The sequence below is a fragment of the Lottia gigantea genome (assembly GCF_000327385.1).
Source record: "Lottia gigantea unplaced genomic scaffold LOTGIsca_74, whole genome shotgun sequence".
Classification (NCBI taxonomy): Eukaryota; Metazoa; Mollusca; class Gastropoda; family Lottiidae; genus Lottia; species Lottia gigantea.
Genome location: NW_008710478.1, coordinates 1,002,461 through 1,029,858, shown reverse-complemented (window position 1 = coordinate 1,029,858; position 27,398 = coordinate 1,002,461). Strand labels below are relative to the sequence as shown.

At 33.5% G+C, this 27,398-nt stretch overlaps 4 protein-coding genes across 4 annotated transcripts; 2 read left to right on the top strand and 2 right to left on the bottom strand.

Annotated features, from left to right (window-relative positions):
• The first annotated feature begins 289 nt into the window (after positions 1 to 289).
• On the top strand, positions 290 to 3,729 carry LOTGIDRAFT_236076 (hypothetical protein). The gene is made up of 2 exons (XM_009066236.1): positions 290 to 338; positions 1,054 to 3,729. The coding sequence occupies exon 2, from the start codon at positions 1,087 to 1,089 to the stop codon at positions 2,257 to 2,259; it is 1,173 nt and encodes a 390-aa protein (XP_009064484.1). The 5' UTR covers positions 290 to 338; positions 1,054 to 1,086; the 3' UTR covers positions 2,260 to 3,729.
• Positions 3,730 to 5,084: 1,355 nt separating this feature from the next.
• Positions 5,085 to 11,361, bottom strand: LOTGIDRAFT_221778 (hypothetical protein; the record flags this gene model as incomplete). The annotated part of the gene is made up of 9 exons (XM_009066235.1): positions 10,946 to 11,361; positions 8,732 to 9,001; positions 8,092 to 8,195; positions 7,455 to 7,701; positions 7,020 to 7,213; positions 6,390 to 6,468; positions 5,870 to 6,065; positions 5,651 to 5,726; positions 5,085 to 5,307 (listed from the first exon to the last, which is right to left on the bottom strand). The coding sequence occupies exons 1-9, from the start codon at positions 11,018 to 11,020 to the stop codon at positions 5,085 to 5,087; spliced, it is 1,464 nt and encodes a 487-aa protein (XP_009064483.1). The 5' UTR covers positions 11,021 to 11,361.
• Positions 11,362 to 11,518: 157 nt separating this feature from the next.
• On the top strand, positions 11,519 to 17,673 carry LOTGIDRAFT_221777 (hypothetical protein). The gene is made up of 12 exons (XM_009066234.1): positions 11,519 to 11,625; positions 12,139 to 12,202; positions 12,346 to 12,407; positions 12,647 to 12,712; positions 12,863 to 12,984; positions 13,422 to 13,516; positions 13,806 to 13,964; positions 14,357 to 14,491; positions 15,010 to 15,249; positions 15,691 to 15,860; positions 16,287 to 16,459; positions 16,867 to 17,673. The coding sequence occupies exons 1-12, from the start codon at positions 11,557 to 11,559 to the stop codon at positions 16,928 to 16,930; spliced, it is 1,419 nt and encodes a 472-aa protein (XP_009064482.1). The 5' UTR covers positions 11,519 to 11,556; the 3' UTR covers positions 16,931 to 17,673.
• A 785-nt stretch (positions 17,674 to 18,458) lies between these two features.
• LOTGIDRAFT_168351 (hypothetical protein) lies at positions 18,459 to 26,231 on the bottom strand (the record flags this gene model as incomplete). Its single annotated transcript, XM_009066233.1, has 10 exons — positions 18,459 to 18,510; positions 18,944 to 19,101; positions 19,745 to 19,926; positions 21,368 to 21,594; positions 21,908 to 22,126; positions 23,184 to 23,352; positions 24,390 to 24,544; positions 25,086 to 25,186; positions 25,481 to 25,688; positions 26,083 to 26,231. The coding sequence occupies 10 exons, from the start codon at positions 26,229 to 26,231 to the stop codon at positions 18,459 to 18,461; spliced, it is 1,620 nt and encodes a 539-aa protein (XP_009064481.1).
• Positions 26,232 to 27,398: the final 1,167 nt, after the last annotated feature.

Genomic DNA, 27,398 nt, shown 5'->3' with positions numbered 1-27,398 from the left:
TCATATTATACGGATTGCGAAATAATTGAATGTCCTAAATAATGACTTGCCGGTATTTATAGCAATTGACCAAAAAATATCTACCTGTAATCAAGTCGGCTCTATATTGGACTCATGTTGTTACAGTAAGCTAAAAATAGATGTTGATTATTTGGTAAGATGAAATTCATACTAACAAACCTCTTTGATATTACATCAATGTGCGTGAAATTAACAGTTTCTCTTGTAACTAAACAGTTGTAGTCTGTAGTGTAGGCGAAGTTAAACACGAGTTATTTCCCTTCCACTACATTAATCATAACAGTCTTGCGGAACAAGGAACCGGTGATATGCAGGAGGTAGGTACCACGGGATAAAACTTATAAACTTTATCAAGCCACCTGAAACACATTCTTACAAACGACTAACATAGTTACTTTGAATAACTTTTTGATGTGTTCAATAAGTTGGAAGTGTTGGATAATATTATTATAAAGATGGAGTTAAAAATAACTTATTTACAGTTATAAGACTTTTATTCATCTTGACCCCAAGCTTTATATAAAGGTCAAGGTCATATTTACAAACAAAGTAAAAGTAGTGTTCCTACTTCATTTGGAATTAGTTGTCGACTGTAACTACCGGTAAGTCCTAAGTAGCTGTAAATACCAAATTTTTGAAATATTCCATCCAATTTCATTTGCTTTTATTCTAGAGTCAATACATTAAATGAAATGAATATCAAATTCTACTTTTCTAAACGGAGTTGAAACTTGGCACAGTTTTCTGTTGGCAACCTCTGTGCCCTTCCCCCTTTTTTCTTTATTGGAGGTATGAAGAAAAGTTAGGCCATTTGGTAAGTGTGGGCACTAAGTAAAGAATATGGTTATAAGTAATGTAGGCCTAATAAGTGGCTTGCTTAATCCCATTTTGCAGTGGCATAGCAAGGATTTCATTGACAGTGGCCACCCAAGCATCCCTTTGCAGATTTGAGGGGTGCACTAGTCGTTGGGTCAGGCATGGCCAAAAGTTACCGCCTTCTAAATAAACCACTGCTAATTTCTTATTTTTCAGGAGCAAAGAGCAGATTGAATTTTAAACATCAGAATGACAACAGAAGTAGAATTTCAATGGACAAATCTTCCAGACCATATCATTGTTCATATTTTCTCTTATTTAAATTTCAATCAAAGATGTAAATGTGCTCAAGTTTGTAAAACATGGCTGACCTGCTTCAATCAACCGTTGTTATGGAAAAAATTTACATTTTATTTCATCAAGAGTGAAGATAAACAATATCTTAATTTAGCAACGCTTCACGGACATCATATGAAACATGTGAGTATAATACTAGATCAACATGAAAAAGAAAATCGGGAAAAAGCTTGCGAAGTTATAAATATATTTAGTTCGATAGAAGATCAAAAAGTTTCATCACTATCTCTGAAATTTGTTGGAGAAAATCCTTTGTTTTATGCAGGTTTGGAATTCATAGACACCTTAAAAATCTTCTTTGCTGCCAACCATCAAAATGGCAAGACTGGGTATTTGACGGAAGTTGATTTGAGTGGACTCTGGATCGATTTAAATGAAGAAGTGTTAGACATCTTGGCCACAAATCACAAAAATCTTCAGAAATTAAATATTCAGAATCGAAGCTTGATCAGCAAAATATCGCCTGCATGTTTAGTTCGTGTTTTACACCAGTGTGTTCAGTTATCAGAATTGAGTTTGTTTTACGTTACTCTTTCTGATGAAGTTTTGGAAACTTTTGCTGAGGAAGGACGATCTTCGCCGCTAAAATACTTATCTATCAAATGTCGACGACAGGAAAAATTTGTAAAAATTTTATCAGACAATTTATGGAAAAATTTGCATAAAAATTCACCAAACTTAAAAGTAACCATGATATTTGATCATAATTGTCTTTTAGAAAAGGTTTCATCCATTTTAAGTCCAAGTCTTCCAGTCTCAGAGCTCCTTCTTGAAACCTTTACGATGCTTTTTGACGAGATAAACCTGGCAGCGTCTTATTATAGAAATACTCTGGAGAGACTGGTCGTTCAAACACGACCTTCACGGGAACTGGAAGAAGCTCTGATAAATGTCACCACAAAGTGTCATAAGTTAAAAAGTCTGATTGTGTATTGTGTTCTCTCGGAAGAAACTGTGGATAAAATTCATGCTCTGTGTCCCAGACTGAAGGAAGAAAGGAATTATATTTTAAAGACCGTGATGGACCCAGAGCCTTGGATTGTTGGAGTTGAAGAAGGTGACTAAGCTGATGTATTTTTTAAGATTTTACTCACTAATACAATGAAATGTCTAAATGCTAGAATTCAGCAAATAATTGAGTGGAATTTTCGATATAACTCCTAAAATAAGAGAGCCAAAAGTTTGTTCCGTAGAGATATATACACAAGCTTTCTTCTGAATTGTGTTATCTGAATCTTCTAATCGCCACAGATATAGCAAAGAATTCATTGGAATGTCATCACAAAACAAGGCTAATAATGCAATATTATCTCGTAATAAGTCAAATAATTTGCATAAAGGCCTGTAATTTGACCAGGACTTCAATTTTTGTTCTAGTTTTATGAAAGTTATGAAAGACTAAATATCAACCTGTTAGTGAGCCAGTATGGAACTAGACGATAGTATTTCACGCTTACAGATTGTATATAGATTTTTATCTCCACGCTATATATGCTCCATCTTTCTTCTGAATTGTTTTCTTTTTTCGACTCTTCAAATCACCAAGTTATGGTGCCAAGATAGTGCAATAGACATATATTTGTTTTCACGTATTTGGGTATTTTTTTTTTAATCATTTATGTCTAAATGACGGAAATGTAATAAATGAAATTCATAGGATTGTTTTATTTGTTATTGGCTGTATTTTCTTTCTTTATCTTATTTTTTATTGTTTTTATAGGTTTGTAAGAATAAATTCAAGCATAATTTAAATTTTGAGAAAATCGGGAAAGATCACCTTTTTTTATAGAGCCAAGATTATCGTTTCTTCTAAAAAATATTGACTCATATTAAAAAATCATTTTATTCCAACAAGAATTATTTGAAACATGAATAAAATAAAACGAATACATCTATTAATGAAATTTACACCAAGATACAAAAAATTAACAAAAATGAATTTATAATGGCCCAAGTTATAATACATAATATTAATGCACATCTAGGCTAGAATCAAAACATCAACAGTACAATTCATTTCTTGGTACTTTGATTAGTAATCAAGACAATATTGTTTTTTTCTATTAAAATTTTAATCACCTAATAAAAATGTGGACTGTTTAGAGTTTTTAATCAGAACTGAATGTGCATCAATTATGTTGCGGACACACGAACAGTCTTGATCGCTGATTAGATTCTTGTCATGATTTTTGTCGCTGATTAGATTGTTCTTTTGTCATGAGTTTCGTCGACCGGCTGCAGAAGACAAAAAATCAGCAGTCAGTGGTTTTCCAGTAAGTCGATAATCATAAGTGCAAATCATACCATTGAAAGGAAATTGAATCTGATTGGATAATGACACTCTGTCTTGCAGTTTGATATTATAAATCTTGTCAGCAACGCGATAAGCTTAACGTGGAAGTGCTGGCACTCGTGAGGTTTTACATAAGATTCAAGTCAACAACAAAAATCGGAGACCAAGACTGTTAGTGTGCCCACACCATTACCTAACTCAACTATACCCAGTAATATAAAGATTGTATTAAACAATTGGATAAGAACACATAAATATAAAGAATGTTTACATCAGAGTTAAATTCTGAACTTTGATACTGGTAAACCATATTGACCTTTATCAGCCAAAAAATGTTTCCTTTTAGGCTTACACTAGATTTCAATTCTGCACAGTGATACTGATAGCTGATATTGAGTTCTATTAGGCCAGGAAGCAAATATTTAGCGATTATACCCTTCATTAACAGTTGATAAGAGATAAAAATGGTAAAATCTAATATATTCCAGTTGTTAAATAACTATTCCCTGAATGTATAATTTGAAAAAATGCTCTGAATGAAAAACATACAGCATGTTGATAAATACATTCTGTAACCATTCAAATAAGCGAAATCTGATTATGGTTAACATATTGAACAAAAGAAACAAAAGCAATGATGAAACAGGTGATCTGAATGTTCTTGCTTCAGATAAACAGCACAATATGGAATTGTATATGCTTTGAAAACTTGTTACAGAAGTATTCTGAACCCTCACTCATATTAGCACCATACATTTACTAATAACACCCCACAGAATAGAAATGCATCACAAGATATTCCAATAACGCATGGTAAGAATGATTACTTAAAAAATATGTACAGCACCGAGAAAATCAATCACTTTTTCTAACTCTCCCACATTATGTCTATTCAATTTAATTATTTCACAGATCCTGATATTCTGTTTCTTTTAATTTCTGAAGGCTCCTTCACTCATTCTAAATCTAATTAAGAATTAAACATTGGACTTCGTCATTTATTCAGTTTGTCACATGATCAACTGCGTTTAAACATCAATAAAGCTAGTGAGACCAACGTTTAATTCTTACATTTATATTCAGATACTTTTATTAACACAATTTTCACCTTTTTATATGATGGGTTTCTTGAATTTACTACAAATCTTAGATTGTGTCATTGTTGTGCTTTGATGACATCGAAAAATAAACGCCAATGAGTGTAACTGGTTTATTGACGGTAGTGATAGTAGAAATGTAAATATTTTTAAATGACGTTTTTAAGCTTGCAATTAACAAGACGTTTTTAAGAAGGTGTCTATCCATGTACAATTATTATAGTCTTCACTTTATTGGTCAAATTTATTGATTCTAAATGAAGTTAAATTCAGATTACACATGGATTTGATCTAATTCAATTTTGGTTGGCATATATTAACATAGTACATTTATAATCTCAAGTCAAACCATGTTGTCTAGTCTAGAAAAATAGTTCCAAGTAGATATATCCTAGGGAAGATGGACTATAGTACCCAGGTGTTAAAAGTTATTTTTATAACAACTTAAAAGAAACAAAATATCAAGAGAAATATAGTAATCAAATTGCATCACCAATTCATTACACGAAAAATAATGTCCACATGGCCATAATAACGTTTAAACCCAATAAAATAGTTCCATATAGAATGATCAGGGTGTAAATCAATCCACGTGTTTCACGATCTGGTATCGTACTGCGTAATGTTAGTTCTAAAAAGGCGTGGCAGATAAACTGTCCATCTAAAGCGTAACAAGGAACCACGTTTAAAATCACTAGAGCACCAGACAATGATATAAGATATCTGATAATTGGTTAAAGAAATTAAATGGAAATTTCACAGGCAACACAATGGGAATATCACAGAACAGTTGAGTGACAATTTATGGGGAATCCATTTCTGGATATGCAAATATCTTTGCTGCGGCATCTTATATGTTACTTCTTCCATTTTAAAACTAGAGGTGGAAATTAGTGAAATCTGGCAGTCATATTAATCAAGACTATGCTATGTGGTCAAAACCAACCACATTTTAAAGACATAAGTACTATTTGACTTTTCCAGTGAAATAACATAGTCGCCCTCTTGAATATCAAACTGTTCTACTTACCTCCAGTGAACTTATTTCATGTTTGTAAAAGGATACTTACAGAATGTTTCGACCATATAAGGAAGATGTAGTGGTACATAAGAATTATTGGGTACATAATTACTCACAGATACTGTAATATAAAGATATAAAGATTCACCAACCACTGACAATTTCATGAAAGCAAAGGCAGACACAAGACGGCTATAGAAAGAAAGTATCAAACTAGTGCAATATAACCTCAGGTCAAATGGACAAGAATAATATTCTCCTTACCTGAAAGATGTAAGTCTAGAGGATGTCCAAGAAACAGTAATGGTGGTTTACGACCGTGGTTTATACGTAATAATTTAGTAGAATTATCAACCATTGGGTAAGCACAGACTATTTCTATTTTTGGTGCGTGACAATCTGTCTGTAATTTACAAACTGGTCTGTCAGTGGTCGTTCGTGCTGGTAGACAAGCATATTTCTGAAAATAAAATAAAGTGATATGTGTATATGAGACCTGTATGAATTTGTTTTCATGAATATTCAGTAGTATCAAATGGTGTTGGCTTCGATGCTCATGTTTAGTAAACTGGTGTCAATGGCCATTATTTATGAATAACATAATCATATCTGATGATTTTGCAAATTGCATTAGCATATTATTTCAAATGAATCACCAATCCTCAACTGATTCATATCTGTATCTAAAAATCTGCAAGTGACTTACACCCTGGAAATAATACACTGCATCAAATACTCAGAAATCTTTAAATCTAAGACGCAAAAAAAATATTTATAGACCAACCTGATTAGGACTAGCTCTAGTATGATATAAAAAACAGAGATGTGTATCACTAGTAAAATTACAACAATCTATAATATTTCTGGTGGTAGTTATGTTCTCATGTTCTGAAAAAACAACAAAACATTTTAGTTACAACTAACGAGGCCATAGCCATGTTGATCTAATAGTATCAAAATGGCTCAGCCATGATACTTACAGGCAGGAATTTTCAACCTAATGGTAATTTTGAAATATTTGGGGGGCCCTTTGTAGTCAAGAAACACATTTGTTGACAATTATAATCTAAGTCATTCTATTCAGTCAGGCTATATTCTCTAGCATGGACGAGTTGCAGTAAGTTAAAACCTGAGTAAATCAAGAAATGGTAAGGATTAGTACGGGGAAGGGGAGTAATGCAATTGATCAAGGATCTCAAAAGGGAAATAGTATGTATAAGGTTGAAAACCCCTTCTTACTAAAGCAATATAAAGGTTTGCCAATAGTACAAAAAAGCATTGATCTTATAGTACTAGCAGCGTATTGTCGAAACAATCTTAGCGCTAGGATATCCTAGGCTCCTATCTTCTAACACTGTTTCTAGTCTTAGCGCTAAAATGGTAAAGTGGTCCTGAATATCCACAAGCTGTGAACTTACTGTAAATAAGTTTAGGTGAGGAATCTAGCTCCTGTATTAAAGCAGTAGGCATACAATGGCCTAGAGACTGTTCTCGTATACTCTGTGATATACAACTATACCACTCTTCTTGATTGGTTACCTGGCAACCACTGATACTAGTTAATGGTTCGCCAGCAGCTAGACCTCGCGGACCTGATACTGACGAACCCTGAAACATTGATAGAAATAACATAATTCAAAACAGTCAGTGGTTTACCCATGACTAGAGCACCTTGACTAGAAACAAGTTTTTGGAAATTGGAAGTGGATTAATCTACTAATCTAATTGCTAAGCAACTCTATCCCTTTACATCCGATCATGTTTGATTCATCAAATGTTTGCTACATCAATTGGTAAATCAACTATAGTAAGTAATATCCAAGCATGTTAACTACTTAAAAACTCTTACCTCCACAACACTAGTAATAACCACTGACTGTCCTGTTGTATAAAATGGCATTAATAAATAGGGCAGTAAAAACAACACCAGTATAGCAGCTAGTACGATAATAAAGTTATGCCACACCCCAGCACAATAAATACGTAACTGACGTAGAGGAGATACCACGTTTAAATGTTCTGATGAAAGATCAACATAAGCTCCAGGATATAACACAAACATAAATAATCCAAAACCATTCACACGAACTTGTTCTCTGTAAATATATAATAAGTTTATTTTTCAAACAGAAATGAAATCAGTAACATTAAGAATAATAAAATCCTATGATAACATCTTAAATCTATGGGCTCTATCTTTATGACAATTCCAACAACAAGGTCCTTATCAATAAATACATAGGGATAAGATCATTGTTCACTTAATTCAAATAGCCTTGTTTCAGGCATGGATTTTAACCAAAACATTATATTATATTTCTATAATATGCACAGTAGAAATATGTACATATGTAATAGTTTCAGACAGGTTAAAGGGACACAATAATTATCTATTATTAACATTTAGCAACTTCAATATACCTGTATGCTTCAAGTGTACATGCAAGCAAACATGCCAGAATTGATATATATCCTGATTCACCTACCTGACAGCAGCTATAGCATGACCTACTTCATGTAGAATACCACAGATTAGTAAAGTTAGAAGATAGTACCATAATTGACTGGTAGGTAGGTTGATACCAGGCATCTAAAATATATAAACAAATACAGCTCTTACTAATGTACAGTTATACAACCAACGCAACAAAAGGTTATTTATTCAATTCACTAAAAATAACTTCCGGAAAGATACCCAACACAAGGTTATTTTTTCAATTCACTAAAAATAACTTCCGGAAAGACACCCTACACAAGGTTATTTATTCAATTCACTAAAAATAACTTCTAGAAAGATACCCAACACAAGGTTATTCATTCAATTCACTAAAAATAACTTCTGGAAAGACACAACACAAGGTTATCAACTGTAAAGGTGAAAAAAGGCAGGTACATTGTTCTCGGCTTGGTGTAGATTGTTTATACAGTAGAACATGGAAAATGCCAATCACGTCTGCATAGCATTTACCCGTATCTTCTGTGTTCTATTTTCTACTGCATCAATAATCCATAAGGTTCAACAAATTCTTTCTGTACTAGACATACCAAGTGAAATAAATATATTGAACTTCATTGCTCGATTTAACCTTTTTCCACCATAACTTTGAAGACTACTAGACTACTTACCACTGGTGTTAAAACTTGTTGTTCTACAGGTTGTTGACGGAATGTATTGACTATTAGTAACGTTAACATACATACTGATATCAACATAGCCACTAGTCCGAATAATACCCCTACAGTAAACCACAGTCGTAAAAACTGGGGACGCCATTGTCCCAGACGTAGAAATGTTCGATTAAAAACACTCGTATACCAGCGGAATTGGCAGATAGACACAGACAATCCAGTATTTTCTAGGAAGCTCAGATAATTTCTAGACCATGGTTTCTTTGTCTGAAAAAGAAAAAAGAATAAAAACATTTTGGGCTTATATTTAAGTCAAGAGCTATACGGATATGATATTTATTAATAGCCCTGTTTAGTAAATAATAAACTTTGGACATGTCATGTGCAACATTCAAGGTATTTAGACATACTGAGCAAGCAACTATAGAAATCATTACTAAAATAAAACCAGTTTAAATTGAACATCAAAGTATCATGAATAAAGTCAGAGAACCTAAACTGGCTGTCCAGCACTCACTGACGAAAAACAAGGGATAATCTTAAAATTATGAAATTTTATAACTAAATTCAAACAGTTTTATACATTTAAATGGATTACTTGAAACCCTTACAAAAATATATAAGAGTCAGGGTTAAGAGTAGATCTTCATCCTCCTGAGCAAATTGTAAAAATAAGGTTTTAATGGCTTGTATCTTAGGCTATTCCAAACAGCATTCCTGTTGACGAGTTACAAATATTGCCCATCGAGTAAAAATAAAAAAAAAATAGAAATTGATATAAAAATCAGGAATATTTAATGATTTCCTCTTTTTTTCAACATTTTTTATGGAATTCTAGGAAAACTGAAAAAAATTAGTTCTTTTAAAGAATTTTAGGGCCGCTGAACAGCCTGATAAATTAAAACCGTCTACTGCCTGTGAGCTAAGATTTTGACATTATCAAGGTTTTGAATTTTATCTTTAAGTGAGACAACCAACCTTTAATAAGCTCAAAATAGAATCTTTTCCTTTGCATGAAATGACATAGGGTTGCATCAGATTTACAAGCAATAATATCAGTATTATGTTTATTATATATTTTAACACTGATATTACAAGCATAAATCTTTCAGTGTAAAAAGGTTTAGTGTATTTCAATATCAAGAGTAAGTTTAGTTCTATAAAAAGGTAAGAAAGCACTTAAATATCATGTTATCTATATCAGCATTATACTAAATTAATGTTTCTTTGATAAATGACATCTAGCCATGAAATAATATAAAAAAGTCCTGTACTCTGTTTCCACATATAAATTGTTGTGTAAGAGCATAATTTTACAACAAGTAACAATAACAAATATTGATCATAACCATTTGTGACAAATAAGTGCCTGATTTCTGTATCCCAAAAGCAGTATTTTTCAATGTAAACTTGCTCACTAACATCAAATTTATATTTTTTGAGGAGTTGGCAAGGACCAGTTTATTGAAATGAAATGAATGGAGTTTCACGTGTTACTTTTCTGCAGGAGTTCACTGAAAAGATGTTCTGCACTAATAGACCTATGATGACTGGCAACATCATGTTGTGAAAATGTCATAATGATTATCATTCCACATTTCACAATGTCTTATTAGTTGCCAGTATGAAATATATACATCTTCTTAAAGATATAATACCTCTTAGCATGACCAAATGTTAAAATGAGTCTTTGTTCATCAGTGAAGTGACCTGGTGTCAAAACTATACAACAGAATCCCTCTATAATCCAATAAATCCATAAAACTAAGTAAAAATTCATTAAACTAAGTAATTTTTTAAAAAGGTTAGAAGATAGTTTCAATAATCTCGTTTAATGGATATATGGTCTTATATAGAGATTCTATTCTTTAGTCATGGCACTGATACACTTGTTGACCAAGTCTGAGACTAAAATTTTATGTCCATTTTAAGAGGTAGTATCATTTTAAAGCCCATGGCTCATTGTACCAATAGATCTGAATCTTAGAGTAATGTAACACAATGCAATTCACCCCTCCTCTCCAGTTGCGCTCTACCTACCTAATATTATATAGGTCCCTTAGATTATGCTACTGGTAATAACCTAGTGGGCCTTACAATCCAAACGAACACCATCTTGATTTTAATACAAAGAATGTAAAGCTAGGTGGTACACAACTGAGGGAAAGAGGTGAAAGGATACATGATTACAAGTAACAAAAAATAATTCACCTTTAAAAACGCATCAAGGAGGTACAGCGTAGACCAGAAGCCAAGAACTAATGCTATCCATGTTGTTGTGAGCATTTCTCCCTTGCTCTAGGCCTACCCTCTTCTATATTGCACAGTCAGAAAAGTTGGACCACTGGCCCTTTCTGGCTTGGAGTTGGGTGTTCTTGATCAATTAGCCTAAGCCTCAGGATTGTTATTGTTTATGATTTGGGAACCAAAAATAGACATGATGCATTTTTGAAAGGGTCGTGTTGAAACTTATTCGTCATGCCACGAAGGCGCCATCGTCAGCGGGATGACGACACATTTGGCACAGAAGTCTAAATAAATTTTGAATGATGAAATCCAGAATAGTCCCCAGCAACTAAAGGAAATAGGAAACCATATCAATTTTATCAACCATGCTGTATTTCCTTATTATTTGTTCGATCACCCCAGTCTGTTTCGAACTCTTTCTACTTTTTGATATTTCAGTCTGGAAGATCAAGACTAAAGCCAAAGTAGGTCAGTTACTGGAAAGAGAAAAATAAAAACAAACGATTTGATTGGTTATTATCAACAGGAAGTTACAGACTTGTGGGAAACGCCGGGCTTGCATCAGAAAAGTCAGCATGGCAAACGACGAAGAAAAATCAAAAAATCTCCAACCACATTTATCAAAACAAGATCTTAACACACTAGTGAGTTTCCCCTTAAAATTAGCTTTTATTTGATACCAAATTCGACCCCTGTATTTCAATAATTTCAGTAACATTTGGGGTCAGAATGTTGAAAATCAGCTGGTTGTGTCTATGAATTGCCAAATACCAACCTATACCATATGGAAATAAAGTTTTCTTAATTTTATATTCTTAATTTTGTTTCGTTTTGAGGCGTAAATTCACCTTTCTTCTTCACATTATAAGACGCCCTGATAAACATTTCAGTTCGGAAACCACAAGCCTGGATTGGATAGATCTACGATCAATTAAAACTTGAACTGAGTAAAGAATGAAAATCTGACAATAGTCAATAGTAGCTGATTTAGACAGCATTTTAATGCTGAGATAATTCTAACTATGAGTCTGTAATAATGTTGTATCTGCTTTATTTTGTAGAGTAGATAAGCAACAATACCTCCTTTATTAACTGGCAATAAGAATTATACAGTGACATATTTTTGTTAATCAAACATTTTATCTCATATATTTCAGGATGTAAAAAAGTTAACACCTTTAACTCCAGATGTTATCAGCAGACAAGCCACAATCAACATAGGTATGTCTGTTCGAGTGACTCATTCCTTTTTTTTCTGCGAGTTTTCCATTCAAATGATCTATGATCATATTGAAATTTTTACTGGTTTATAATTTCAAGAAATAGATTACTTCTTTAATGCAGTTTCTCTTTTCCAATTTCAGGTACAATTGGGCATGTAGCTCATGGTAAATCAACAGTAGTCAAAGCTATCTCTGGTGTACAGGTATATATTCCTTTTAATCATTCCATAATCAGATAGTGTTTTATTATAAACCAGACCATTGCTTACGGCACATGCAGTATTATTAGTTTTTATTTCAGACTTTATACAGAAATATAAGTTATACTAGTAAATTTATATTGCTTTAGTAATTTTGTTTATTCAAAATCACATATTTTATGTCTTTTAGTAGTTATTTAAATGTTGAAATTACTTATTATTTCTCTTTTTTTCTTTTTCAGACTGTCAGGTTTAAAAATGAGTTAGAAAGAAATATCACAATCAAATTAGGCTATGCCAATGCAAAGGTTAGTTTTAAATATGTCCAGGTAAAAATTGAGAATCAACTTTTCCTAGATTGTTAGCAGTCCTTATATAGGTTGACTAGCTTGATGAAAAGGTGGTAAGATTTCAAAGACTTGTAGAATATAAAGTAATTTTGATATTGTTTATTATAGATATATAAATGTGATTATGAAAGATGTCCCAGACCAGGATGTTATAGATCATGTGGAAGCAGCAAGGAAGATGTCTTCCCTTGTGACAGACCAGGTTGCTCAGGAAAATTCAGACTACAGAGGTAAGAAATGACTTGGTTGAAATGGAAATGGACAGCATTTGACAGATAATAATAATAATATAGCAGCAATTCTCATAATTATCAAACAGTATGTGTCATCAGCATAAACATCTTCACAATATCTACGTATTTTTAGCTTCTTCTTATACTTTGACATCAATACACTTTATTTATTTATGGTTCCTTAAGAGACTTTCAAGCTATGACACCAAAGTAAAAAACCAGGATGGTCTACTAATGATCACCTCTTTACTCAAACACATCATGTTCTTTGAAAGCCAAAACATTAATGTGGCATCCTTTCAGCTGTTTATGAATTTCTCTAGCTAAGAAATTGTTATTTTTGTTGTGTTGAGTTATTTTAGACATAATTTCTTAATCAGCAGATATGACTAACATATTCATCAATTTCTTATTTGACTATTTTCCACTTTCAGACATGTATCATTTGTGGATTGTCCTGGTCACGATATTCTTATGGCAACTATGTTGAACGGAGCAGCTGTTATGGATGCTGCATTACTTCTAATTGGTAAGTTTGATATCTCCAATATTAACATGTATCTGAATGTAGTAGATTGTCAGGTCCCATTTAGATTTGAAACAGGGCCTTCCATTCATTGATTAAATTTTCACTATTGATTGAGCATCTATGTCACATCATCTATGAGACGTTTCTTAAAAACAATAGATTTTGGTACAAATATTATTTATTATGGCTGATTGATGAATAAAATTTATGTTTCTTTATCTCCATATATAAACTTCTGTCATATGAAATGAAAAATTAAATTTATAACAATTTCTACTTTCACTTTTAGCTGGGAATGAATCCTGTCCACAACCACAGACCTCGGAACATTTGGCAGCTGTAGAAATTATGAAATTAAAACACATATTAATCTTACAAAATAAAATAGATTTAGTTAAAGAAGCACAGGCTAAAGATCAGTATGAACAAATTTTAGCTTTTGTAAAAGGTTAGTATACAATTAAAACTCATGGTTAAAGATTACTTACATCAGTAAATGTCAGTTGTAAATGATTTGAAACGTGAGGTGCTATGTGATTCAATGTTTAACGTAGAATCTCCATGAGATAAAAGATTTAAACTCATGTGAAAATTTAAGAATGATATAACGAAAGGCAAACGTCACTTCTGCAAAACACTTATAATCCTTACAAGACACTGGCACTTACATATTCTGTGGTCAAAATGCTTATAAAGATATGTATGATACATCTACATGACATTTCTTTTGCCTCTTGGTATATATTTGAGAAATAATTTCTCTTCACAGTTCGACTACAGTGAGTAAGCTCACTAAAAATGCAGTGATTGTCAGATTTGATAACTTGTTACTAATTTTAGGAACAGTAGCAGAAGGGGCACCTGTTATACCAGTATCAGCTCAGTTAAAATATAATATAGATGTTGTCTGTGAATATGTTACTAAACGTATACCAGTACCTATCAGAGATTTCACCTCAGAACCTAGACTTATTGGTAAGATATGGTTATTTTGGGTGTTAAAGCCTGGTCCGTATTCTTGTAAAGATCTTAGCGCTAGGATGTCCTAGAATCAATATTAGTAGATAACACCTTAGGACATCCTAGCGCTAAGATCGTTTTGAGAATACAGGGCCTGGTTTTGGTTGTTGATGGCAATTGGCTGTTAGAATGCTTCAGTTTACAGAGTTCAGTTTTCAAATCAGTGTAAAGGATGGCAAAATACTGATGCCAGAAACACTGTTAACATGGGTTAGCACTATACATTTGATCTAACTGACATTCAGCTGTGATGTGAATGACCTTTATCATTATTTTAATTTCTTCAAGTCGTGCTTGTTAATGATCCTGGGTCGATTAAAAGACATAGCCTGTTTCATTTGATTCATAAGCTCAAATAGGTGCAGAGAGTTAGGACATAAAACTCCATTTCATTTCATTAGTCTTTTATGGTACATAATAACATTCACTTAAGTATAGGGTACTAATTTCTTTTATTATAATCTATATTTTAGTTATCCGATCGTTTGATGTAAATAAACCAGGATGTGAAGTAGATGATATTAAAGGTGGAGTAGCAGGTGGGAGTATATTAAGAGGGGTATTAAAAGTAGGTCAAGAGATAGAGGTCAGACCTGGTATTGTATCGAGAGATGAAGATGGTAAATTAACGTGCCGCCCTATCTTATCAAGAATTATCTCTTTATTTGCTGAACAGAATGATTTACAATACGCTGTACCTGGTGGTTTAATAGGTAGGTTTTTTTAAATCTCTCTCCAGATTGTTGGCTGTTTTTCTTGACTCAACTTATCATGTGAGTAATTTATTGACAATATTCCTTTTCAGATTTTAAAAATCCTGCTGTCCTGTTTTCTCAATTAGTTTTGTGTAGCATCATCCTCATATACTACAACAGACTTTCTTGGCAGATTAGATAAAAGAAGAATAGACTAATCCTCCTTTCCTGTCAAAATTCCTACATTGCACACTGTATGGCATCATGTAGAGCTAAATGTTCAACTCCCTTTTCAATCTGTCAGTATCAGGACTGTTGATTTTGTCATATCTTTTCTTGGTTTAATACGTAAACCAGTAACTCTGTTTATATATATATTGACTATTTAAAGTTCTATGGTTTTGTTCAGGAGATAAGCTTCGTTTATATTTTGTAAATTGTCTATTATATCTATTCTAGGTGTAGGAACTAAGATAGATCCTATGTTATGTAGAGGTGATCGTATGGTAGGACAGGTACTAGGGGCTGTTAATGCTCTACCAGATATCTACACAGAATTAGAAATCTCCTATTTCTTACTCCGTAGATTGTTAGGGGTTAAAACAGAGGGTGATAAAAAAGGAGCTAAGGTAAGAGATTGTCAAGAGGATATGCCTTTAAGTTTTGTTAGAACTGCTGTCCTCTGGGCAATTTAATGTTACATGCAAGACTTATTAAAATTGCCAGTCATTTTTTCGACGCACCTTGCTCTCTCCGAAGGTGCTTTCCTATCAATAAGATAAGTGTGCTAGTTGATTTGTATATGGCTTAATCATTGGTCAAAGTCCCCATCAGAACATAGTATGATGTCATGTCTCTTATCATTCATGGTTATGGTCTATATTATTTTTTAACACCCATCTTTTTCTTTCAGCTACTTTGCTTTAGGTTCTAGTAATTCTTCAAATTCATCATATGCAAAGATGCTAAACTTATTTATGTTATTGCATACTATCAATCACTTCATTTAATTATGCTAAGATGAAAATATGATCAAAGTTTATTTCTTATAATAGGTTCAGAAATTGACTAAGAATGAGATATTGATGGTAAATATCGGATCTCTGTCTACGGGGGGTCGTGTACAGGCAGTAAAAGCAGATTTAGCTAAAATAGGTTTAACCACTCCAGTCTGTACAGAAATTAATGAAAAAATAGCTTTAAGTCGACGTGTTGAAAAACATTGGAGGTGAGTGCATTTAGACTATACTGAAACATAAAGAAATGTAATTTGTATGTTTTATATACAAAGATCTTTATATTCAAATGATTATATAAGTAAAAACATCAGAGAAAGTCAGGATTTACTAGGACTTTAAAAGCAGTTAACAGTTAAATGAGGCACAGAACATGTCTGATTAATTTTATCAATATTTTCATAAGTGAAGTTTATTTTGCCTTGTATGTAATTCTTGAATTATCCTGCTTCAAATTTCATGTACTTTTCAATGACACCAGTGACATTTTACAGCTTTGTCAACTGGTATAATATTACTTCTGCAACATATATCTCACTCAATTCTCATCGTGGTCGTATTATGATTTATTATTACTTTGTGTTTTAGATTAAATATGATTTATTACTTTGTATTTTAGATTGATTGGATGGGGTCAGATCAGAAGAGGAGTAAAAGTGGTACCTGAAAATAATGAGAAATAAACACAAGTCATAATTTATATTTCATTCATTTATCTTAATCATTCATGTTTTCTTCTGGATGTTTATAAGGAAAGTGCTGTATACTGTATCATTTGATAAAAGTTTGTTAGGTCCTTGTTTTCTCAACTACAACAAAATAACTATCAAATTTGGTCTGAAATGAAAAGTGGAAGTTAAAGGGACAGATTCGCCATTTCCAGGGTCTTGAATAAATGTAAATAGTCTTTAAAAGTAATAGAAATGTATGAGAATTGCATAATTCCATCAAAAATACCTCAAACTAGGTATTTCCTATACTATTTCTATCTTCTTTACTATATATGATAGAGTCTAAGAAAAGAGGAGTAGTCTTTTTAACTTTAAAACGTGGTTAACTACGAACACACATGGAATGGAAGGCAAAAATTTTCGACAGCGAGCTTTGATGACTTTTACTAAGACTAGGGTATGATTGGTCAAACTGGTGACGAACCTGTCCCTTTAAAAAGAGTTTTTGAAAAATATGCTTGGTTGGTTGAAGGTATACCAGACTTAATTTGATATTCTTACAACCGATAAATCGGTGAAGCCGTTCTATCAGCCAGACAGAAGATTAGGGTAGTCATCTCAATCTTACGGTGCTACTAATGTCTATTAAGAACTATGAACAGGTGTTATACCTTGACTTGTTATATGAAGACTAATTATGTATTATATGATTATATTTGTAAATTATGGAAGACAATAAACCATCTTTAAAAATCACTTGATTCTCTAAGAAATAGTGAGGCTTTTACAATGCAGCTAGAAATATTCTTGCATTACAAAACTGGTAGGCGCAGTTAGTTAAACTGAAAGTCACTGGGATTTATTCAAAGGACTACAGTATGATTAAAATTAGATCCACCTTTTGTTCCGTTTATTAGCTCTAATATTTGATATAGCCACTTCAGTCAGGGTCTAAGGTCAGCCCCCTGGGGGGCATCTCCGCGTGGTTTTTAAACCTATGAATAGACTTCTCGGACCTGCAAAACCCAGGTATATTTGGAAAGATGAATATTTTTGTAGTTCAATCATACCAACATTTTCTCCCTACGCCGATGTCATGTCTCTGCTTCCATTCAAGCATCGTCCATATAAAACTAAATGCGCAGCTAAAAGTTCAAAGGTCACAGAGTCACGTGATACTAACAAAACGAAAGTTATGGTGATGCCCACCACTGATTTACAATCATCTTAAACTCAATATTATGTTAGAGAAAACGCATCTTTGGAGGTGCGGAAAATTCCCATTTAAAAGGGTCTTTTTCTTCTGACTCTACTTCAGCTTACAACTGTCAAAATATCCATCAGAGGCTGGAATAGAGGCAGATATTACTACCATATGATATATAATCATCGTAAGATTATAAAAATGTTTTGGGGAATAATTATTTAAAAAGTTTCAAGTTTGACTTTGTGAATACTTTTGGCAACGACCCCTCTCCATAATAAAGAGTCTAAATATGGAGGGATGGGTGGGGCATAACTCCAGGGCTAAGATAAACCGCTATATACAGCCAGACGGTGGTGGATTCATCTTAAGTTCATATACTTGTTTTCTGAAATGAAACAAAAAATATACAAAAATTACAATATTATTATATTATAATTTTGTTTGCATGATCACAATATTTTAATCAATCAAATTTCTACCCTCTCCAGTGCGGGGCTTTTGTGAGAGATTGAAGGTATTTGATAAGTTAAAGAGGGGGTATCAGGTTAGATCAAAAGGTTATTTCTGACGAATGTTCAATGGCTTGTCTTTACATTCTAACTGAGGACGAAGTGGCTATAATCAGTGGCGGTTCATTGGAGGGCTCAGTGCCCCCACCCAAGTCCCCCACCCCTTCCCACTTTCATTTTTTTTAATTCTGTATAGAAAAAATTACCCCTTAAAATTTCTGCCCCATACCTAATGCTTTCTTGCAACACCACTGTCTATAACCCACAGTAACTTGTAGATTGTTTTAAGTAATCAATAACTAAACTCACTTTTTTCCTAATTTTTTACAGTCGTAAATCGTATCCGGAAGTCGAACATTTGTTGTTTCCGGTAGAAACAGGAAGGTTAAAATAAGAGAAGTGAATGAAAATGCTGAATAAATGATAAATGGTGCTGCTTCTTTGAAATTTCCAGCTATACCTTGACTCTAAAAAAACAAAAAATAGAATTGATCTTTTCATAGGTTTTTTATTTTTGCTATGGTCGCAAAATATTTAGTGTAAAACACAATCTTTTGGGCAACTGCATTTTCAGACTTGAGTTAACATTACTTACAAAAGTATCAAAATTGCATACATCAAATCTACATTGTATCTACTGGTGTATTTTGCAGATAAGAAAAATGACATTTGTGCACCAATGACAATTGCAGAAAAAATACAAATCCTAAAGAGTATGATTCGTATATTTGTATTGCCGCTTTCCATTTCCTTTATACTTGGAAACAAAAAGGATAAGCATAAATAAACAAAGTATAAATCTGTCGAATTATCAGCGCCTGAAAATACGCTTAACGTATAATTGCGACTATAATTCGCACCCTTCTAAATCTCCAGTATATCTCCAAATATCTCCCTAAATCTCCGTTAATAACGCGCACCATTGTCCTGACGAAACAAATCAACAAGTTGACACCATAATATCGTGTATATATCGATTATATATTCGAGATTTCAGTAACATCAATGTGGATGTGATAATCATATTTCAGTGGATTTAGAACGCCAGGTATTATAGTTTAACCACGTCGAAGGCGACAAGGTTTGTGGAGTCGAGAACGCCATACTTACTATTAATCCAAAATACGGGGCTATAACAGCAGCTGTTCTACCTATACAAGAACTCGTGCCGACACCAAAATTACGGAGTTCTGTGGGGAAAAATTCACCTGTCCATAACCACCACAGACTGAAGGCAACATTTGTCCCAAACAATCCGACCATGGTGAATAGTGTCATCAACCATTGTTGATCTACAATTAATATCAGATAACAAAAATGAACAAAATATTTTCACTGTTAAATAGTGCTCAATACATCAATTGTAGGATGATATAGAAATACCACTGTTAAAATAGTGCTCAATACATCAATTGTAGGATGATATAGAAATGCCACTGTTAAAATAGTGCTCAATACATCAATTTTAGGGTGATATAAAAATACCACTGTTAAAATAGTGCTCAATACATCAATTTTAGGGTGATATAGAAATACCACTGTTAAAATAGTGCTCAATACATCAATTGTAGGATGATATAGAAATGCCACTGTTAAAATAGTGCTCAATACATCAATTTTAGGGTGATATAGAAATACCACTGTTAAAATAGTGCTCAATACATCAATTTTAGGGTGATATAGAAATACCACTGTTAAAATAGTGCTCAATACTTCAATTGTAGGGTGATATAGAAATACCACTGTTAAAATGGTGATCAATACATCAATTGTAGGGTGATATAGAAATACCACTGTTAAAATAGTGCTCAATACATCAATTTTAGGGTGATATAGAAATACCACTGTTAAAATAGTGCTCAATACTTCAATTGTAGGGTGATATAGAAATACCACTGTTAAAATAGTGCTCAATACATCAATTGTAGACAATATAGAAATACTACTGTTAACAGTGCTCAATACATAAAGTGTAGGGCAATATAGATATTGGAGTATACTGAACTACTGTTAAACAGTGCTCAATACATAAAGTGTAGGGCAATATAGATATTGGAGTATACTGTTCTTCTGTTAAACAGTGCTCAATACATATAGATATAGATATCAGGCAATATGGATGGAGTTTTATTTTTTATCAAGCGTTGAAGGGTCACAAGCTGTTGAAATCTAACAATAATCCAATGGCCCATTACCCTTCAGGTTATCAGATCAAATGATAATATTATAAGGTTTTTATCAACTTTGCCAACTTATCAATGGCTCAACTATATAGATACTGGTTGAACCAAGTCCACAGGCCCAACACCAAAGGGGGTCTCAGATGGATTTTTTTTGAATGTACCAAAATATACAATTATAATCAAACTAAGCAACCGGCTTTATATAAATGAGAGAAATAACATTAACTACAACATTACTTTTCACCATTCCAATCAGACGTCCGTGGTTCCTGAAATTCCACTAAAACTAAACGTTTTATGGTGTCACTGATCGCGAAGTCCTTGTGTGATACAGCATATTTTTCGATTAGTGACGTCATCCATCACTTAGTTTTTGTAGAATTGCAGGAACCATAGAGGTCTGATTGAAAATTAGAATGGAACAAATTGATGCATATAAATTGTTTTAGAAAACATCTTGACAATCCCTTCATTTCATTTACCATTTAAAGTATTTATGAAAGGAAATGAAATGGCCCACTTCAGACTTACAATTCAAACTTACAATTACCTGAGGATGCATACATGAGTATAAAAATAACAGACGTTAGACATAAACCACTGGTAAACAGGGATCCGAAGGCGAGAATTCTCCGTCCCACCTTGTCTCCTATAAATAACACCAGTAGATAGCTGAGTCCTTCAAATATTCCCGTTAAAAATAGGTTTAGATAGACATTTCCTACCAATGTGTCTAGGTTTAACATAATACCATAATAAATTAGACTAACCGTAAACCTAAAATAGACGAAAAAAATATACAAGCCGTTGCCAAGTAAAAGCACCCACTTAATCAAATAATTTTCAACATTTGAAGGGCTGTAACTTAGGCCTACAAAAATTCTAACTTGTCCCATGCTATATTATATTATACAATATTATCCACATCTAACCGTTGCTTTCACAATTCCGTATTCTTGTATATTGATAATATACTACTATATACTACTACTAAAGGAACATGAACTTGTCCAAGATTTCGTGGTCTAAATCGCGTTCACAGACTGGTTTGACCAAATCTGAATTTTGATCGATTTAATTCTGAACTTACCAAGTAAAGTACATCACAAGCGTCCTGGCGAGTAAAACAGGGGAGGTAAACATCTTCCAGAATCTAATTTTAGTAACAGTGTCTGGTGGTACAGTAGTGACATCTACAATATCATCAAGGAGCTTCACCTTATTACTAGCGGCCATTTTTTCTATGATGAGTTTGGCTCTGTCCGTTTTGCCTCTGGTTAACAACCACCGAGGACTCTCTGGTATTAAACTGTATTTAAACATAAAATAACATTATTAGCTGTGTGGACTCTCTGGTACTAAACTGTATTTAAACATAAAATAACATTATTAGCTGTGTGGACTCTCTGGTATTATATTGTATTTAAACAAACAATAACATTATTAGCTGTGCGGACTCTCTGGTACTAAACTGTATTTAAACATAAAATAACATTATTAGCTGTGTGGACTCTCTGGTATTAAACTGTATTTAAAGATGAAATAACGTTATTAGCTGTGTGGACTCTCTGGTAATATACTGTATTTAAACATAAAATAACATTATTAACCGTGTGGACTCTCTGGTACTAAACTGTATTTAAACATAAAATAACATTATTAGCTGTGTGGACTTTCTGATATTATACTGTATTTAAACATAAAATAACATTATTAGCTGTGTGGACTCTCTGGTACTAAACTGTATTTAAACATAAAATAACATAATTAGCTGTGTGGACTTTCTGATATTATACTTTATTTAAACATAAAATAACATTATTAGCCGTGTGGACTCTCTGGTATTATACTGTATTTAAACATATAATAACTTTATTAGCTGTGTGGACTCTCTGGTATTATACTGTATTTAAACATATAATAACTTTATTAGCTGTGTGGACTCTCTGGTATCATACTGTATTTAAACATAAAATAACATTATTAGCTGTGTGGACTCTATGGTATTAAACTGTATTTAAACATAAAATAACATTATTAGCTGTGTGGACTCTCTGGTATTATACTGTATTTAAACATAAAATAACATTATTAGCTGTGTGGACTCTCTGGTATTATACTGTATTTAAACATAAAATAACATTATTAGCTGTGTGGACTCTCTGGTATTATACTGTATTTAAACATAAAATAACATTATTAGCTGTGTGGACTCTCTGGTATTATACTGTATTTAAACATAAGTAATATTATTAGCTCTCTTTAATTGTTGATAAGTTGCCAGAATATTATGCAGAATAGAACATTCACATATCACCGATATTAGAAATGAATAACATTATTTCAATTCATAAAATCATACTCACCAGACGAAGGTTAACAAAACCGTCATGAAGATGGCGGCACCTAGATGTAGATATCTCCATGTTCGAATCAGGTAACCAAGCAACGATATTACAAACATTCCCAGTAACCAGGTAAAGTTAGATAAAATTCCCGTATAAATTCGTTTTGAAGGTCCCACTATTTCTAGTCCTGTATATACACAAACAAACAAAAAAATTAATAAAATGGAATTTAGCTTCCACCATTACTGCATCTAATGGAATGATGATCTAACCAAAATTGACAATGCCACCGCCCCTGTCCGTCGGTCCGTTGGTCCGTCGGTCCGTCAACATTTCTTGTGAACACAATAGAGACTACAGTTTTCAACTGATTTTAATGAAATTTGGTGTGATCATTTATATTGATGATATCTTGGTCAAGTTCGAATTTGACAATCTTTCGGTGAACGGATTTTGAGTTATTGCTCTTGAATTAGGGAAAACGCGTCAAAATTTATTTGTGAACACAATAGAGACTAAGGTTTTTAACTGATTTTAATGAAATTTGGTGTGATCATGTATATTGATGCGATAATTTGATGTATTTGGGTTATTGATATTGATTTTTAAAAATTTGGAGGAATTTATCTGTATAAATAAATGGCAGTAAATAAATATATCATTGAATTCAAACTATTAAAATTTCTTTAGCATGAGAAAACTCATACTGCAGTCACTAAAGACTGTTTTAATCATTTCTGACAGCTGCCAGTGGGTGTATGTTACCTTGCCTGGCAAGCTATCTTTCAAAACTGTTTCGGGCAAAGTTGTGCATTGGTAATGTTGTCCGGCAATTGATTATTGATGAACAGAGCATACTCTCTCATTTACGTTTATTCATCAAGGCTTTAAATCTAGGAACTATATTCAGGTCGCAATATTACTATGAAAGGACTGACGTGTCATTGTAAAATGACGGAAGTGAAGAGTATCGCCCATGAAAACACAACGAAATCTACCATACATTACTGAGACAGGTTCAGCTTTAAGCTGCCGAGGATTGCCAAATTAATGTTACTGGATGTCCATAATAAGGTCTATCTCTGCTCGAATGCTGTAGTCAAACCATTACTTAAAGTAATGTTGTTGTCTAGATATTTGTTAAGAGAAGAATAAAATAAACGTCTTGAAATTTGTAAGAAGATATCAAATTAAATTGAACGTTAAATCATTGACTTTCCTCACCAATATTATAAATAGGTAGAGTCTGAAGAGCCACACCAAATCCAAGGAAAAATCTCACAACCGAAACGAACGTGTAAGTCGGTGACCATACCAGTAGGTAGGACGAGATACAAACTAAAAAGTTGCCTAGTACCATCATTGGTTTCCGCCCAACACTGTTAAAATTAAAATACCCCATGTCAAGTAAAAAGATGAGTTGATGATGAACATGGCCGTAGAGTGTGCTCTGAGAGAACTAGAATGCTCAGGAAGGGCTAGAATGCTCTGAAAGGACTGGAATGCTCTGAAAGGACTAGAATTCTCTGGAAGGACTGGAATGCTCTGAAAGAACTGTAATGCTCTGAAAGGACTAGAATGCTATGGAAGGACCAGAATGGTCTGAAAGGACAGGAATGCTCAGAAAGAACTAGAATGCCATGAAAGGACAGGAATGCTCTGAAAGGACTGGAATGCTCTGAAAGGACTAGAATGCTCTGGGAGGACAGGAATGCTCTGAAAATACAGGAATGCTCTGAAAGAACTAGTAAGTTCTGGAAGGGCTTGAATGCTCTGAAAGGACTAATTTATTTACTGCCCAAGTAAGAAAGTTTTAATAAATTAGGCAAACTGCTTGAACTCCCTATACCGAGATATAGATTAAGATCCAGGGATTGTAAACTCTACCAACTTTCCCAGAATTTGAATTAGTGCACTTACTAATCAGCAATATTCCCTATACCATATCCAATCATCAACCCTAGAAACAATGTCATAACAGTCGTACTCTTCAGTGATGCATCGTCACAAACCAGGTTAAACTGAAATAGATACCATATTAATAATAATTCCAGATTCCGCTATTAAGGCACAGATCCGTCATCCGATTGATCATTCAGTAATAGTGTTCACAGATCACAGTCAAGATTTGAACCTTCAAATCTATGTGTGTTCAGTACTATCTGCGTTTGAAAGTTAAAATGAGGACTCGTCTTTTCTTTTCTTTTTTCGTCTACACATAGATATAGAAATTCATACTTTAAGGTATTATGTCCTTTTAAATATAATATAAATTATTCATTCTAAAAGGGATAAACAAATTTCAAATGACGTACCTCTGTTACGAGAGAGTTTGTAAAAGTTGAAGTATCATAAACCCACGAAGAACACTTATATTCCGATGACGTCATATTACCAAGTTCGTCTGCAGATTGATTACGTAATAAACATTTTGAATTGTGAGGAATTGATTGGTTGATGAGATCTCTATGGTGATCACCCTGTGGATGAAAGGTGTCGTTTTCTAAACCTGGTATTGCACATCTGAAAACAGAGCAATAGGAGAATAGGACAATAGGCATCTTCATTGAAATGTACGAGGAAATAATAAAGGAATGGGCCTATGTTCATCCGTTTGACCAATCGTACCTTTAATAGCTTAGCAGTCTTAGCTAGTAATAGTCTTCACAGCTCAACGTCGAAATCGGAGCTTTCAAGTCAATTAATGTGTGTTAAGAATTGAAAGTGAATTATAATGACATCTTTTCGCGTAGTTCTAGAAGGCTACCTCTGAAAATTATTTATATATCATATTCAAGACCAAAACCAACACCGAAAGTAGAGAACAATCGACCATGGCGATAAAGGCTACATGATTTATCTGCACATCATTTGGAGTCCATCATGTTGATATTATTAATTCCGTTTATGTATTTACCTGTGATCAGGGGTACTAAGAGTAAAAGTAGAAATTAACAGCAACAGTCCCGAGGTAAAAGGTTCGTAACATAATATGGCAAAAATCTTTTTCTGGTACAATCCAAATTCGCCTATTATCTGTAACACATCGTCATACAGCATCGTCATGATTAGGGCTAACCTGAAATTTACAGAATGAATAAATACATTAACGATCGAACGAACGAATGAATGATAAAGATTTTCAGTGTTTTGTATATGGATACATGTTGAAAAATCATTGCCAATTTTCATAGATCAGGTCATTAACCATGTTTCATAGTTCGAGAATCAGGCCATTGCCATCTTTCATAGAATCCCACACCCCCTCCCCTTGGGGCCGAGGTGTCTCATTGGATCGAAGGTGGTAAGATCTGTTTTCACAACCTAGGGTGGTGAGGTATGTGATCTAATGCCTTGGCGGTAAGGGTATTTGACCTTTTGACCTAGGGTGGTAAGGGTATGATGTGGTCTTATGTTTCTAAGGTTGTAAATGTTTTTGATGTGGTAAAGGTATGTGACATTTTGAACTGGGGTGTTAAGGGTTTGTGATCTAAGGGCTTTAGGGTTCTAGGGGTATATGGTCTAACGACTCATGGGTGGTAAAGGTTTGTGATCTAATGAACTAGGGTGGTAAGGATGTGTGACCTTTTGACCTAGGGTGGTAATAGTTTGTGATCTTATGGCTCCAAAAAGGTAAGGGTTTGTGGTCTAATGACTCTAGGGAGGTAAGGGTTTGTGGTCTAATGACAAAGGGTGTTCAATGTACATGACCTTTTGACCTAGGGTGGTGAGGGTATGTGATCTAATGGCTTTAGGTAGGTTAGATTATGTGGCTTTTTAAACTAGGGTGGTAAGTGTGTTTGGTGTTATGATTCTAGCGTGGTAAGGGTATGTGGTCTAACGGGTCATGGGTGGTAAGGTTTGTGATCTAATGACAAAGGGTGTTCAGTTTACGTGACCTATTGACCTAGGTGGTAAGAGTTTGTGATCTAATGACTATATGGTGAAAACGGTTTGTTGTCTAATGACTCTAGGGTGGTCAGGGTTTGTGGTCTAATGACTCTAGGGTGGTCAGGGTTTGTTGTCTAATGACTCTAGGGTGGTCAGGGTTTGTGGTCTAACGAGTCATGGGTGGTAAGGTTTGTGATCTAATGACAAAGGGTGTTCAGTTTACGTGACCTATTGACCTAGGTGGTAAGAGTTTGTGATCTAATGACTATATGGTGAAAACGGTTTGTTGTCTAATGACCCTAGGGTGGTCAGGGTTTGTGGTCTAATGACTTTGTGGTGGAA